Below are 16,214 nucleotides of genomic sequence, written 5' to 3'. Positions count from 1 at the left end.
GAGTTCCCTCAAGTAACTGAAACTAAAGCTAATTTGCTTTGTTTAAGTAGATAAAATGTATGTAATTAAGAACTGTGCAAGACAAAGGCATATATAGGCCTATGAATAAGAGCATGGGTAGGCAAACTAAGGCCCGGGGGCCAGAAGTGGCCCAACTGCCTTCTAAATCTGGCCCGCGGATGGTCTGGGAATCAGCGTGTTTTTACATGAATAGAATGTGTGCTTTTATTTAAAACGCATCTCTGGGTTATTTGTGGGGCATAGGAATTCGTTCATATTTTTTTCCAAAATATAGTCCGCCCCCCCCCCCAGGTCTGAGGGACAGTGGACCGGCCCCCCCGCTGAAAAAGTTTGCTAATCCCTGAGTAAGAGTATAGTAAGAGACCTGTTGGTTCAGACCAAAGACCCATCTAATCTAGCATTCTTTTCTCAAAGTAGTTGACCAGATGTTGATGGGAAGCCTGCAAGCAGGCCATGAGTGCAATAGCACTCCTTCTTCTTGTGATTCCCAGCAACTGTTGTTCATAAGCATACCACAAATGGTGTTTAGAAACACACTGGAGGTCGCGGTTAGGTATGACATACATGCCTAGTAGCCATTGTCAGCCTTATCCCCCCCCCCCAATGAATTTGTCTAAAGCCCTTTTTGAAACAATTCAAGTTCGTAGCCTACTTGTGGTAGAAAATTCCATTCTTTAAGTATGCACTGTGTGAAGAAGTACTTCCTTTTTTTGTCTCATTAATCTTCTAACATTCAGCTTCATTGGATGTCCCTGGGTTCTAATATCGGGAAAGAAGGAGGAAAACTCCCCACCCACTTCATAACTTTACATAAATAGACGTTTATCAAATACTAATTTTCTTTCATTATACTAATTATACCCCTAATGTAAATAATCTTGTGAGTGAGGGATAACAACCATTTTTTCACTCTGTTTGAAAGAGAATAATATGGAGAGGGATAAAAATCCAAAGCAGCTGTTTAAAGCAGTATATTTATACTTGTTGGCCCGATATATTAGCTTTTTCCTGAGGTCTGTAAAAAGGCTTCCTTCCTTCCTTTCCCAGAAGAGACCTTTGATTCCTCCCAGGCTGATTTATCCTAACTATTGGGTTGTTCTTGTGAAAAAGTTGATAGAAATAGGACTAAGATCTCTTTTTGATTCATATCCAGAACTCTTTAAATGGAAGCTTCCTCCATGGGTTATATAGTACTATAATCCTAAATTGTAGGTATGGATACAGGTACAAATCAGGGTGATTGGCTGCTGCAGTCTTTAATGCAAACTGTTCTACTTAAACTGACTCTGTAAGTCTTTAGTCTGCCATATGGCGTAGGAAGATGAAAAGTCTCTTTGTGGCTTGCAGGTGTCAAATCCTTTGAAACAGTATGTCTGGCACTTTTTATTTTATTTATAAAAATATTTAAATACCGCTGTATCATAAAAATATATAACAGCCATTTGCAACAATATTGAAACATAAAATCAAACAATAAAATCATAAAAAGTTAAAAACAAAAAGAAATTAAAAGCAAACTTTAAAAATAGCGTGGAATTAATATGGTCTTGAATATAATGGCAATATTGGTGTTCTCTGCTTGTTCTCTGAGAGGTGTGATCTTCTAAAATATACTTAGTTGCATTTAGAGACCTGATTTCTGGCTAATGTTATTCAAAGTTAATGCTTTCTGATGGCAAACTGACAGTCAAAATAAATGTTTTTCTTCCTTAGGCAATGCTGTGGCTGCAGTTTCAGATCCAGATAATGAGCAATCTCCCCCTCAAGTTGAAGATGGTGTTAAAGCCAGTCACCTTTTAAGACCGAATCGTCAAATAACCAAAGTTCAGTTACGCACTCATAGGACAAAGCCAGTTGTTCGTCCTGTGAGTTTACCTCTAGGTCAAATGCTTCCTCCCTGTGTTTTGAATGAGAGAAACTCACGAAATGCAGGTCTAAGTACAGAAAATATTGGCAGAAGTCCTGTAATTGAAGAAGTTTCCGAGACGCAGCCACTTCCAGCTGTAAATGCCGGCTGTAGGCTTTCTTGCTTTGACCCACAGACTCTGAAGAAAACTTGGGACAAGCAATATAAGCAGTATGATATGACTGCAAGGACAGCAATGATTGTGACTAATATACCCCAGGAGAACCGAACACATGACTCTGTAAACTCAAGTGCCTTAACTACACATAGCAACCTTGCTAGCAACTCAGTAAGTGCCATACTTCCCAATAAGCCATATACGGTACCTGTCAGGGCTGCAAGGGCAACAGCAGAAGGGCATTCCTCAGACTCTAATACACTTGCTGCTTTCAGAACACCGAGAACTTTGCAACCACCACCAGGGACATTCTATAAGCCACCACCCATCAGTAAGGCCAAACAGAGCGATGAGAGCTTGGCACCCAAACCATGTGCAGCAGTCGTCAGAGATGAGACTCCACAGCTAGTTGTGAACCCTGGCCTTGTCCAAGGCTCCTTGGGCTCCTCTGGCCAACATGCAAAGCAACAAAAACCCACTTCTGAAGCTCTTTCCCCTACAGACTTGAAGCCCACCTACCAGAGATTAAGGCCAAAGAGGATGCAAGAACTAGAACACAGGGAAGCTCACTTTGTATAGGGTAACAACTGCTATACAACCTTTCAATGGGGAACTTTTTTTTTTTTTTGGTAGAGGATTTCATCTTCGTGCCATATATTGGAATTATTTTTATATATGCCTGTATAGACTTTTAAAAATATGGGATGTGTTTAAAAAAGAAAAGAAAAAAGCTGTGAAGAACCATGAAGTTATTTTTTTTCATTCATTAGATTTTTCTTGGAGAGTATTTAAATGCATTCCAAATATAGAAAAAGTTAATAAGGAGGCACATTCAAAAGCCCTATAATCAAATTTCATGTGTGGAATTGTACTATTGCTTGTGAAAGGCAATTTATTATGCATGGGTGCAGCAATGAAAGTAGCCACTTTCTCAGAGTAAATGATTTGTCAAGACTGCAGGGTATATGAAATACAGCTACTTTAATTTAAGAATAAACCAAAGCTTGAAGCAGTGCTCTAAGTGTCTGTAATCAGTTCCCTCCCCCTGACTCTGTGCAATGAAATGCGCCTGAATAGATTATGTACTGGCCAGCATGGCCTTTGTATATTGTGTGTGAATATACATATATAGTTTTATATACCAATTGATTTTTTTTTTTACTATCTATGTTGTTGCTTAAAAGTTGTTTGTACAGGAAAGATGCATTATTAAGCTTTACTATAAAGATATTTAAAAAGTGTTCTCATCCAGTTACCAAGTGGTTTAAATGCACAAAACCTAGCTGGCTTATTGCCTTTCAGTTGAAAATAATGTGGAAGTTCCTTGTTACTAATAAGCTATCATTTCCCCCTTACTGTAGAAAGCTCCTTTTATTGCTTGGTATAGATGAAGAATATAGGTCTGAGATTTAGTGAAATAGATAAAAATAACCAAAAAGCCAGCATTTAGTAAGTGCATTGAATGGTTTTTCACTCTGTATTAAATTGTTTTTATATGTACACTGTTGCTTAAAAAAATATACATTAACATGTTAATGTTTCACTGACTCCATGTATTCTATTATGCTTCATCTTACTGTATATAGAGCCATTTACATGTTAATATAATATACCATGTATCAATATATACGCTCAAGTTTCTTTAAAGTTATTCAGTACAGTGGGTTTGTATTTCTGTTGCACATTAAAATGCTGGTAATGTTATGAGTAAATCTTAAAAGACAACAGTAAATGGTGGGGGTAACTTTCTTTTAACAAATCTGCTTTTAGACAGATATTTCAAAATGAAAAGGGGTGGATGTCAGTATTAAATTAATGGTGTATAAAACCTTTATTTCAGGGGTGGGGAACCCCCAACCCATAGGCTGGAGAGAAGCTTAGCAAGATTTTATTCAGCCTCTGGGGACCCTCCCAACCATCAAGTCTTCAGTACGGCCAGAGGGAGAGCATCATTTATGATGCTGGTAGACAGCCTGTCTATGGTAGGTTGCAGGTTTTCCTGACATACTGATGAAAAACAGTATTCTTCTGGAGGAAAGGGGTTATTGATATGATGTAATGGCCTGATTATGCTTGTGGAGATTGCTGCAGTAGTTCATTGTAGCATGTATGTTGTTTCCTTCTGTGCTGATACATTTGGTATAATTTGTTTCTGCATACCTGCGTTTAAGAAGTCGGTACTCTCAAGACAGATGTGGCCATACATATTGTCCCGCTTTAGCCCTAAACTGCTTATCACTTCTGAAGTAGGCAGAAGGTAGTGGCCAAGCAGGATGTGGCTTCCATGAGTTATTTTATTGGAGTTATTTGTGTTCCGCCATTTGCAAAATAGTTCCAAGGTGGCTTGGAACATAAAAATACAAAACAATAAAAAGCAGGAGATAAAATGCAAATGCCTTCTAAAAGCCATCTGAAAACAGAAGGACTGCCTGAATGATAAGGATATTGGGTGGTAATGTCTGTGAAGTGTCAATAATTTGGGTGTTGCTGTTGAAAAACTCTTTCTTTGGTAGCCACCTACTACCATTTACTATGTGCCACTTTTCACATGGGTTGAAGCTTGTGGATCCTTTACAAATAAATAATCACGCATCTCAACAGTCTAGCCTAGACTATGTTAAGAATATGCATAACTAGCCAGACCATATTGGTCAAGGAAGGGGTATAGGTGGAACACCAAGGTAAGTTGATGAAATGCATTCTGAACTACTGATACCACCTGAACACATCCAAAATTAATTATAGATGTAAAAGCATTCTCAAGCTGTGCATTTGCAACTTAATTTACCCTGTGGTAATAGCCCTCTCCCAGGAGCTTTTTTAGTAAGAGGGTGGCACCACGGCTTCGCAGAGGAATTACACTGAATATTTGCCATCTGTTTTCACAAACTAAGATTTAAAAAGGCCCTCTGAATATGCAAAACACCTGAAACAGCAGAGAATGTGAATACCATAAGGCACACAGGACCCGATAGAGATTGAGGCAATTCTTTAAGCATCAGTTCAATTGAAGCAATATGACAACCACTCAATCACACACATCAAGTCAGCTTTCTGATGCTATTGCGTATCTGCAGTAGTTCAATCAGATAATGCATGTCAATGTGATTGCCATGAGTTCCTTTATTTGCAAAGCAATATAGATTTCTTCATGAACCGTGCAGCCTGTGGTATCTATCCCCAACCAAAAGGCCTTGTTGAAAATGGAGTACGACTAGTTAAGAAACTACTCCCCACTCCGGGGGGAAAAAATAGTGACTGACTCAAATTTATTTGGCCTTTCTTAATTACAGGGTTAGTTCCATGCAACACTGCATTTCCTCAACAAGCAGCTTTGAACAGAAAGCTCAAAGCACTACTGATTGGACACCAATCACAATCGGGACTGACATTCTGTGACTTGCCAGTTGTTGCAAACTCTTCTGCACTAAGATTAAGTTATTAAAATGTGCGTGGTTGGTTAATGTGCAAGATTCATACAAACCAACTGTTACTTTTAGTGAGTTTGGTGTACTTTTTCCACAGCTGGAAAACATTACCTTTATTATGACTTGAAATCATCTTGCTGTGCAGTGTACTATATAATATCCATATAGTGTGAATGTATGGGCTGCACTTTCAGATAATTGTAGTTACAGCTAAGTTACACCCTTCACTGAAATTTATTTCAAAAATACTATTTCCCATATAAAGATTGATCTCTGTGTAGGGAAAAACATGAACTAACTGCAGGGAACTGAAATAAAGTATGTTGCATCAGTGTAAATATCAGCACTAGACAGGGCTTGTGTGTTAATAAACGGGCTGTGTCACAAAAGAGCCAGCAGTTTTGCCAAAATTTATTGAAAAACAATATTCTACAGTGTAACCTTTATTAAGCACGGTAGCTAGAAGAGGAAAACGCTGAAACCCTTGGTACATTCAGAGTAATCTGCCCTGTAACTATATTTAAATCAAAATCACATAAAGTAACAGAATTTAGACTAAAATTTAAAAGCTATATCGTAGGAAACGCACATTGAAGCATGTATTCTCCTAGATATGCACCCATTAGGTGGCAAAACACATCTCTCTCCTGCATCTGATGGGAAAAGCAAATTCTAGCAACCAACTGTAAACTTCAGACTGTCCTTACCCCTTGCTTGGTGAATATGCTGGTATAAAAAGCTGTCTGTGTACATGATAAGAAGGTAAATATAAGCTTCAGGAAAGGTCTGAGACAAGGCTAGAATCCCATTCTCCTGCACCCATAGTCCAATTTTCCAGCCAGTAAGCTATAGTCTAGCCACATTAATGTCAGAAGGAAGTCTGCAAATAATATTAAAGAAAATACATGGAAAAGGGGGCCTTGTCCAAAAGGAAGAGCTCTGGTTTTCAGTCCAGTCCATTGGGAGAAAGGGTCACTGGTGAAGTTTCTGAAACCTGTTGTTTGCCATCTACTTAGTTCTTGAGTTTTCTGCCTTGTTACTGAACATAATATTCCCTTTTCCTTTGCTCAATTTTTTCCATCCCATCTTTCCAACTTTGGTGTGTTCTAGGATTGACACCCCAGCCTCAGAGCTCCTCTTTGTTTATTTAATGTATTCATATCTCGTATTTTCCTCCAAGGACCTCAAGGTGCTCCTCATTAAATCCCACAACAACCCTGTGAGGTAGGTTAGGCTGAGAAGGAAATGACTGGCAGAAGGTCAAGTCTTAACACTGTTGTAATAGGGTCTCAGGCTCCTTTAGCTCTGCTAAATCTGGACAACTCTCAACACAGAGATGTTATCATAGTTCGCTTGCCATTTTAACATTGCCATTACGTCAGCTGTGCAGGAACATGAGTGCCAATGTGTGTTTAGAACTTGTGTGCTGTAGAGCTGGCACAACAAGCCACCGCTGTCAGATTTGCATGGTAATTACATTCTATATACTTAACACTGAACTCACCAAGTGGCTCTGAGACTTTGACGGGGTACTGGCTTCTATAACTTCCTGACCTAATTAGTCATGACAAATGTGTGTGCGTGCTTGGTTTTGGGTTTTTCTTTTCTTTCCCTCCAGGGGTTTAGAGAGCTCCTGAAGCCATAGCCTCAAATAATATTTGTTAAAACACAACATTAGTTTAGATCTACAAATAAATATTATGAGAAGTCCAAACTTTTTCCAACATATGCGCTATGCAGTGTTTGTGTCTAATGCAATGGTGCTTAAACTCTGAAAACAGAGCTGCCCCACATGAAGCTGAGGATTAAAGCAATCTCCTTACAACTGAGCTGTATTATTTTGTAAGTGCTCACTGTTCCTGAGATGCATTCCTCTGCAGTCATGCTGGACTTCCTTTCAAAACCTCTTTCAGTTCTCACAGCAATGCAATGCCTTTGATGGAGATCTCATCACAAATGAGGTAAGCTTGAAGACAGTTTGTTGTCGTATTCCTAATTGAGCACTCTTGTTTTTTTTAAGACCCCCTCATTTCTATAATACGATGAGTGTCAAAACTGGATATGTTTGGATTTTAACATATAAGGTACCATAAGCTGCTCTTAAATCTGATAACGAATAAAAATATATTTATAAAAGCAAAATCGCAGTATAAAACAAAGATAAGAGCACTGTAGGCTTTTAAATCAGCCATTATGCAAATAAATGGTAAACATTAAAAACAAATCTGTACGCTTCGTTTTGATGTGACCAGGAAAAGTCATGTTTATGTATTTATATCTATAGGCCACCTTTCTTTCTTACCCCTCTGAGTAAGTTGTTAAATAGACAAAACAGCTAACAAGTTTGATCTGAAATACAAAGAATGGATTCTGATCACCTACATATTTATTAGATGCTATTTATGGTGACCTCATCTAACAGCAGCAATTCCTCTATAACAGATTTGGTGAAAGAAATTTTCTTGGTCCTGGGAACGTAATTTGGGCATAGGACTAAAATACCTTGGTGATTGCTCTACCATAATTTGACTTTTGTATACGTCCTCCAAAAAAGAGCCTTACCTAGCTAGATGGAATGCTCAGAAATCCATAGATGAATGCTTTTCAATACTGTACCAATGTTATTCAATACCAAGAGCACATCCAGAGAGTGCACCCGCTAGGACTTTTCTCTCTCTCTCTTTTCAGTCCTTGGAACAATAGATCCACAAGCTGTATCACAAACATCTTTTGGATAGGGCCAGTTGTATAGTTCCCTGGGATGAATCCTAAAAGTGTTGTAGCACTTTTTGTTATATGAATTCCACATTGAGAAAGACACAATTCTCTCTAAACTTCAAATGGTCTTCACCTATGATTTATTAATAGCATTTAATGAATTTAATTTAGCATCTGAGTGTACAGCATACCTGAGAAGGTAAGGGTAGTGGCTGCCAAAAGCTGCCCAGTGCATCCTGGACCCAAGTCATGGCGTGAATCCAGGTGGTTTTGGCAACCTTTCCACACTAGTTTCTGAACCTTTAGAATAAAAGATGTTAGTAGTTACAGGTCACCATGTCACTGTGTTACAGTTGTTTGAAAAGTTTCCAATGCCAGTATTCCTTCATCTGAAAAGGATGCATGACGTTGGAAGACGGTCTGTTCTTGCCTCTGGTACTGGAGAAGTTCACCCCATTGTTCCTAAAACCATGTGTGACCTAGAGCACTACAGATTACCTGCTGAACCACATTTAGCCTTATATGTCAATCATTTAAAAATGTGTGATAGTTTCCCTATGCCAAAATGGGATGCAGACATGGCTGAATGAAGACATGCCCTCAGGCCCATTTGGCTGGCTAGCTACATGTCAGTGATAACATTAACCTAGCAAAATGCTACCCATAGGTCAAGGTGAGGAAAGTTGTGGGTGTTGTTGGACTGCAACTCCCATCATCCTTGCCCATTGGCCATTCTGGCTGGGACTGATGGGAACTGGAGTCCAACAACATCTGGAGGGCCACAAGTGTCCCACCCCTGCCTTCAGTTGTGAAAACAAGAGGCATCTTTGTTCCAATTCATGAATGTCACAAACGTTTCAGGTGCTGCTTCTGCTGCCCAAATCTGATATAACAAAAAGCTCTCCTCAGTTCTAGCCACTAAAGACAAGCTCTCAATGGTTACTCTCCTTTTACATGCATACATATAGATAAATAATTTTATTTGTGTGGCGCCTTTCCACACCATACTCACGATGGCCTACAACATGAAAAAATACGTAACTACAGCATAACAAAAGTAGTCATGAAATAAAACATAAAAAATGCACAACCAAATCAAACCATTTACATCAGCGCAATGTTGCATTTGACCCCATGTTTCCGCACCTCCAAACTATGTTTAGATATTGGGAGCTGGAGAAGGTAGGTAAATAAATGAATGTACAAGCCCCCATTCTCTGCTTCCTCACAATTTTAGCCGAATCATGCCTACATAGACTTCCAAAAACAAACTAAGGGGTCGTCACAAAGTTGGGAAGAAAGGCCACAACTATCCCGCCCCTAATTAAGGCACAGGTTCAGATGATTATTTACTGATTTCTCACCCTTTGCCTTAAGGTCCCACGATGGTTCCAACATCAAAGCAATGTTAAAAATGGTCTAAAGCAACTTACAATAATTAAAAAAATAAGGTGGGATCTAAAAATATATACACCTCAAGTGTCAAAAGGCAGGATAAAGAGGTGCATCTTTGGAATCTTCCGGAAGCTGTATTATGAAGAAGCCACCACAAAGAATGCCCTCTCCCAGGCCACCCCTACCCTGAGCCTCTGAGGGCAGAGGAACTAGCAAGAGGTCCCAAGAGGATCTGTGAGGAAGGGGGGACTTTAGCATGCAGCCCACTAGCTGGAATTGATCCCTTTACAGAAGACAGCCTTCTATTTGAAAGCAGTGTGTTTTTTTCTGGGGGGCATGCAGGGGTACGCATACCCCTAAACAGTTAGTGAATCTATGTACTTTTGTCCATTAACTGTATTTATTTCCCCCCATCTGAACTATAAAATGGTGAGTCAAAATGAGAGTACCTCTAAACATTTTTTTAGGAGGGGAGGAAAGCACTGAAAAGGAGTATTCTGTTTGAAGGGCTATCAGGCCCAAGTGAGGAGTAAAGATAAAAAGAAGCCACCCCTCACAGCACCATTTTGGCAGTGAAGTGAGGCTCACAGATGACTTGGTTGCAATATTATGGCCTCCATTGTTGAAGGAGCTATGCCTTTAAATATCACTTGCTTGAGAGTCACAGGTGAGAGAATTAGTACTATACTTAGTTTCCACACAAGCTCTGCTTGCAGGTTTCCCCACAGGCGTCTGGTTGGCCACTGTGATAAAAGGCTGCTAGGCTTGCTAGGCCTTTGGCCTGGTTCAGCAGCGCTCTTTTTCTGTTCTTCCACAGTATGGTGAGCTATCTTGTATTTATCTTTAAATTATGGCAATTGTTTCAGAATGTTCATCTTTACAGATAAATGAGCAGTTGTACATTTTATGAAAACCTTTTGTTTTTGGGTGGTCTAACTCGCCCTCCAAGCAGGAAATGTGTAAATGGCCACTGTGCCTCACACAAAGCTTTTGAGCCGATAATGACTTGGCTCAAATCTCATTTCTAAAAATGGCTTTCTAAATGCTAAATTGCTACTTTATACTATTAAAATGCCACTTGTTAAGGGTGCTCTGGAGGAGGGTCTTCAAATATTGCAGGTACTCCATGGCATGCAGTTTGTGCAAAATGTCAATGTTGAGTGTCTAGCCCAGGGATGTCCCTATTTTTCAGTGACAGTTCCGGGTTTACAGAAGCCGTCTATTTTCATCTGAGAAATGTTGGAGGATATGGAGTTACCTGACCCCTCAAGGCAGCCCTTTAAATGTTTTATTATGTTGATATTGGAAGGTGCCCAGAGTGGCTGGGGCAAAATAATAATAATAATAATAATAATAATAATAATAATAATAATTATTATTATTATTATTATTATTATTAATAGGACATCCCTATTTTCATTGGAAAAATGTTGGAGGGTATGGAGGACCTATTCTTGGACTTCAGCTCTCCCAGTTGCCATTGGTCATGCTGGCTGGGGCTGATGGAAGTTGAAGTCCAGTGACATCTGGAGGGCTGCAAAATCCCCACCCCTGACCTAGAATTATTTTGCCCCATGAAACTTGGTCAGAAATATCCTAGGTTTAGCAGTTAGTCACAGCAAATTATGACACATACTTACAGTAGACATCTTGGGGAGTGGGATATAATATATATCTGTGTGCGAGGGAGAGACATCTCCAAAGACAAAGTAGATATCAAAACTATCTACTGAAGTGAAATCAGCATCTTGTGTAAGTTGCTGGGCTACCTGCCCAGTATAATTAGGAAGTAGTGAATTCAAATACTTGGTGCCTCGTTGGATGTTTTTATTTACATCTTCATTTAAAAACAAACAAACCCAGGCACTGCTGAGCTCAGAAATCCCACTTGTTTTATCCAAAGCAGAAATAGGTCACAGACACCGCCTAGGTGTGTGGTAACAGCAACAAGCCAGCCCCCACTTCTCCAAATCAGATTTACAATTTAATTAAGGAAGATCTTTGTCCTGTCTAATCCCATATGTCAGATGCGGCCACAGTCTGTTGAAGGAGGAGACACACTTTCTAAACTTACCTTTACATTTGATTTACTGAAGACACAGTTAACGTATTCAGATTGCCATGCCTCAAATCTGAACGCTGTTCTCTCGGGAGCCCAACATTGTTTCACAAGAGCAGTCGGGAGGAAAATATGTTTTCCCATGGTCCAATTTAAGATTTGTCTTCTAGGATGTCCAGAAAAGGTGTCTGTGGTGATAAAGATGGCATATAGATGGATGGAGACCACCCAGCCCTTGCGACTTGAATGGCACTATAATGGTGAAAAAGTGAGGGGGTGGTGAGCTAGCAGTTTAAGGGTTGTGAACAGGGATTTACTCTGCAAATCTAGAACAAGCAATTGGAGGGATGATGATCAACATGAGCATAAAAAAGTTAAGCAGGATTTCTGTGATCATTACTAGAGAGAAGAAATGTCTGGTGGGTATTATAGCACTTTTAAGAGCCAGCATAGAGTCCTACAAACAGCTGAAAGATTATTCTAATTCATAGGAGCCAATTTTTGGTCAGCCAGATGCCTGGGACTTTCCTAGATCAGCAGTTTAGCAAATTCCTTCCTGACCAGCCACAAAAACAAGTACTCTCAATAGATTTCTGTAGCTACTTTAGGTCAACTGTGTATTGCAGCCTTAGGCCGGGGGGATGGGACCTGTAGCCCTCCAGATATTGCTGGACTACAACTCCCATCATCCCTTCAGAGATGTCCATGGGACACCATTCCTTTTCATTGAAAAATATTCCCCTAGATTTATGTTCAGACTAGACTCTGAGAGCATGCTGCTTGTGAGCATTCACAGGCATCTGGTTGGCTTCAGAAAAGGGAACAGTATGTAGGATTAGATAGACTTCAGCTGATCCAACAAGCCAATTATTACAGTCTCTAACCCTAGAAGCGGTATGGCAGACAGTATTTCTGAAACTTGGGTCTCAAGTTGTTGCTGGGCCACAACTCCTGTCATGGCTGACCATTGATCCTGCTAGCTAGGGATGATGGAAGTTGTAGTACAACAACAGCTGGAGACCCAAGTTTGAGAGCAATTTGTTATTAATCCTACTCCTGACACCACACAGATACAAGCGCAGAGTTGGCCATTCCAGATCGCACAGTTTCGCTGCGTAAAGTACTATCAGCTTGCAACTTCTGGCTCAGCTGGAGTTTGGTTCATAGCTGAATTTGACAAAACAAAATGAAATCCAGCCTGCAGTTCTGCAGCCATTCAGGAACATCTGCTTATAAGCTCACTTCTTTTTCAGGATTCAGCTGTCTGCAAGAAGATAACAGCAAAGGATTTCTATTCTCCAAGTCTGGGATGCTGCCAATGCATAAGAAGAATGAGTTTCCTCAGACAGGTCAGGCTTCTGCTATGGAAAAACTGGATACTGAGAAAAAGGCAGAAGGTAAGCCAGAGGGAAGGAGAGAGAGACTGCGTTTAGTTTGCTCAAGAGAAATTAAAATCACTTTGGGAAAATCAGTTCATTTGCTCAGGGCTTTTGCTGAGATGTGCTGAGTTAGTTAATGCATTCTGTTCCTAGGATATTTTTACAAAGTACATTTTAGAATCAGGTTCATGGTGTTGAGTTTTCTGACAGCAACAACAAACTCAACATACTGGACTGTTTTGTCACTAAAAGTCTCAATGAGGAAGAATACCAGCCCCCACCAACAGAGGAAGTGGTGACTAGGATTCACTTCCCCTTGAGGTCCAGCTATGCTTACATGAGAATCTAGTGGCACACGGTACTGTGAAGATAAAAATAAATGGACTTTTGCTACAGGAAGCAAATGTCCAAAATACTTGAAATCTTTTATTGTGCTTTGGTTCTTCAAAGATCAGGAACTTGCTACAAAAGCACCTCAACTCGAAAGCAGGCATCCCATGAGACTGTGGGCTAAATTACAGAACCCTCAACTGCAAATGTAGACAAATGTGCCCTGTTCCAGAAAAGGAAATTCACACACAGAGGGACAGCATGTGCATGCACCATCTCTGTCCACATCACAATGTTCACCTGAGTCTCATGGAGCTAGCTAGATCAGGGGTTCCCAGACTGGTGTATGTAGACCACCAGTGGTCCACAATTTTAATTTAGAGGGCCTGCAGTGTGTTTGTGATTTGTAACTGAAGACAGGGGGTGGATATTCGATCCCTCACACTGAATATCCATATTGATTTTAATTGTGTGGGATTCAAATGGTAATACAATAAAGCACAACACATAAGAAAAGAAGCAATTGAAAAGCACAGAGCATCTAGCAATAGCACATTACAATGGCTACAACAGGCAGCAAAATCATCCCATGGTCTGCCAAGACTCTCAGAAACTTCCAAGCGGTCCACAGGGAGAAATGTTTGGGAGTCACTGAGCTATAGGCATTCTTTTATGTGCATCCAGATCCACATTGAGAGCAATCAGCTAATAATGAGCTTCCCACAGCTGGTGTTGTCAGAAAACTAGGAAGGCCAGGGTTAAAAGGAGAGTCGCTTTATAGCAAACACATGCCCTACGTCAGAGATGGGGGGCCTGTGCCACCTCTCTCTCAGATGCTCTTAGATTTCAGCTCCCATTACTTTTGCCTTTTGGCCATGTTGGTTGGGGCTGATGGGAGCTGGGAGTCCAACAACATCCGTAGGGCCATAGGTTTCCCATCTCTGGTTTATATATAGCAGATTCCGGATTGAGTCATTCCTTGGCATCACCAGTTTCAACAGCTCTTAAATAGCAGGGCTTGGAAAGACCTCTGTTTGAGACCTTGGAGCAGCAATCAGTGCCAGAGCAGAGCAGTCCTGGACTAGGCGATGCAGGTTCTGGCTCAGTATGTCAGCTCCACATGTCTAATAAACTTGGCTATTTTGGAGAAGACCTACAATTAAGTTAGCAGAACAGATGCTCAGGAATTTGATTTCAGTACCAGAACTGATCCTTTCCTAGTCACCCCCTGCCCCCCAAAATAGTCCTTCGTTTCAGAAGCCTAATTGGAAAGATAGAAAGAAAAGGATGTTGCTGTCATTTAAAAAAACAGCACATTGGAAATCCTTGGTGCTTCAGCTGAGATGGCTCAGGCAGTAGAGCATGAGACTGTTAATCTTAGGGTCCTGAGTTTGAGCCCCACATTGGACAAGAGATTCCTGCATTGCAGGGGTTTGGACTCATGGCCCCTTCCAACTCTTACGATTCTGGGATCTCTTACAAATCACGCAGAGAGCTGATCTTGCCTACTTTCTGCCCATCTCTGCAATAATGGATCTCCCGTGCAAAATTTCATTTAGGCCTCAACACGTATTTAATAGTGGTGTCCAATGGCAGCTTAGAATTCTGCAAAATGATTGTTTCTAGTATTGTTTAGTCTCAAGCTCCGTGAGATCTTAAACCAAAGATTTCTCATTTTATGGAGTGGCATTTAGTGGGCTTGGGGTGTGGGCTTGGAAGGCACGGACGAACACACACACACATACACATAAAACAAAGTTGAAACTTGAAAAGTGGAGAAGGAAGGGAGCCATCTTTCTTTTCTTTTCTTTTTTGTAAAGACTGCTCAGTATTTCTGATCATGCTTCCTGGTGATACAGTGTGGAAAGCATTGACAAGCAGCATTTCTAAGAAGCCTCAAGCTGTTAACCTCCCTCCTTTCCCCTCTTCCAAAAGAACATTTCAAATTCCTGGCCTTGACCTTATTTTTTCATCAAGATGACCTTTTTTGTGTGTCTTGAGATGTTTTAAGATACTGGATCCGATCCAGAAAAGTCACTGGGTTCTGGCATTTTGCTGAATCAGGCGGGAAAGCTCAGAGCACCTTTCACAGCGCCAGAGCCTCCAAGGTTTATATTATATGAGGGCATTCCAATTACTGTACGTGAGAAACACAGCGAAGAGGAAGTGATTCTGAATGGGGCAATTTGAAACACTGCTCTTTTGTTTTTTTCATCCTGAGGCATCGGGAAGAAGGATTTCTGTCTCCAGTTAGAACATCTGGGTCCTTTCATTCAAAGCCCCCAAACTCAAAACACTTGCTGAGGCATTTCCAGTGGGTGGAGTGGAGGAGATTAGAAAGCCTCGGGCAAACATTGCTGCAATTTAAAAAAATAAAAAATCTGATTTATGTGTGAGACTTGATGGGCCCATCTCATCATAGTTTGAAGTAAAGTAATAATAATAATAATAATAATAATGATAATAATAATGAAGAAGGCGGCAGGGATTGTTGAGCATGACAGCAGGCATTGACTAGTTCTTAAAACAGTGGCTAACAGCACAATCTTTTGCCATGATAGCTAATGAGTAAGTCCCACATTCTTAAATGGGACCTACTCCTTAATAAGTGTGTTTTGAATTGAAGAGAACCCTAATGCATACTTATGCTATTGATATGATGGACACTTGGAAATAATTGCTACTAAATTCTATTGGGCTGAACATGTAAGTATGCATAGGATTTAAACCTACGTAGGAGATACTTCTGCGTAAGAATGCCTTGGATGAGGCTGCATCCTAGACCTTAGGTCAACCCACCAGATTTCCATCCACAGCAAAAGGGCCATAGCTCAGTGGTGGAGTTTACTTTGCATCCAGA

The 16,214-nt window shown here is 40.4% G+C and overlaps 2 protein-coding genes and 1 long non-coding RNA gene across 6 annotated transcripts in view; 2 read left to right on the top strand and 1 right to left on the bottom strand.

Annotated features, from left to right (window-relative positions):
• ARHGAP29 (Rho GTPase activating protein 29) overlaps positions 1-3,749 on the top strand; it is a 101,168-nt gene extending 97,419 nt beyond the window's left edge. For all 4 annotated transcript variants that reach the window (XM_083620564.1, XM_083620565.1, XM_083620563.1 and 1 more), the window contains one exon: positions 1,735-3,749. In XM_083620564.1, coding sequence (XP_083476690.1) covers positions 1,735-2,624 — 890 coding nt within the window. In that variant the 3' untranslated portion in view covers positions 2,625-3,749. The remainder of the gene's footprint in view (positions 1-1,734) is intronic.
• LOC310765601 overlaps positions 1-16,214 on the bottom strand; it is a 131,216-nt gene that overhangs the window by 73,508 nt on the left and 41,494 nt on the right. The gene's annotated exons all lie outside the window — the stretch shown is intronic.
• The window catches only part of ABCA4 (ATP binding cassette subfamily A member 4), a 99,428-nt gene continuing 90,353 nt past the window's right edge, over positions 7,140-16,214 (top strand). Inside the window, exons 1-2 of the mRNA XM_083620528.1 lie at positions 7,140-7,434; positions 12,899-13,042. Of these exons, the coding sequence (XP_083476654.1) occupies positions 12,977-13,042 (66 nt within the window). The 5' untranslated portion in view covers positions 7,140-7,434; positions 12,899-12,976. The remainder of the gene's footprint in view (positions 7,435-12,898; positions 13,043-16,214) is intronic.

Source organism: Podarcis filfolensis (assembly GCF_964270895.1).
Source record: "Podarcis filfolensis genome assembly, chromosome: 6".
In the NCBI taxonomy this organism is placed as follows: Eukaryota; Metazoa; Chordata; class Lepidosauria; order Squamata; family Lacertidae; genus Podarcis; species Podarcis filfolensis.
The sequence above is the reverse complement of the archived record's forward strand: the minus strand, read 5'-3'. Positions and strand labels throughout refer to the sequence as shown.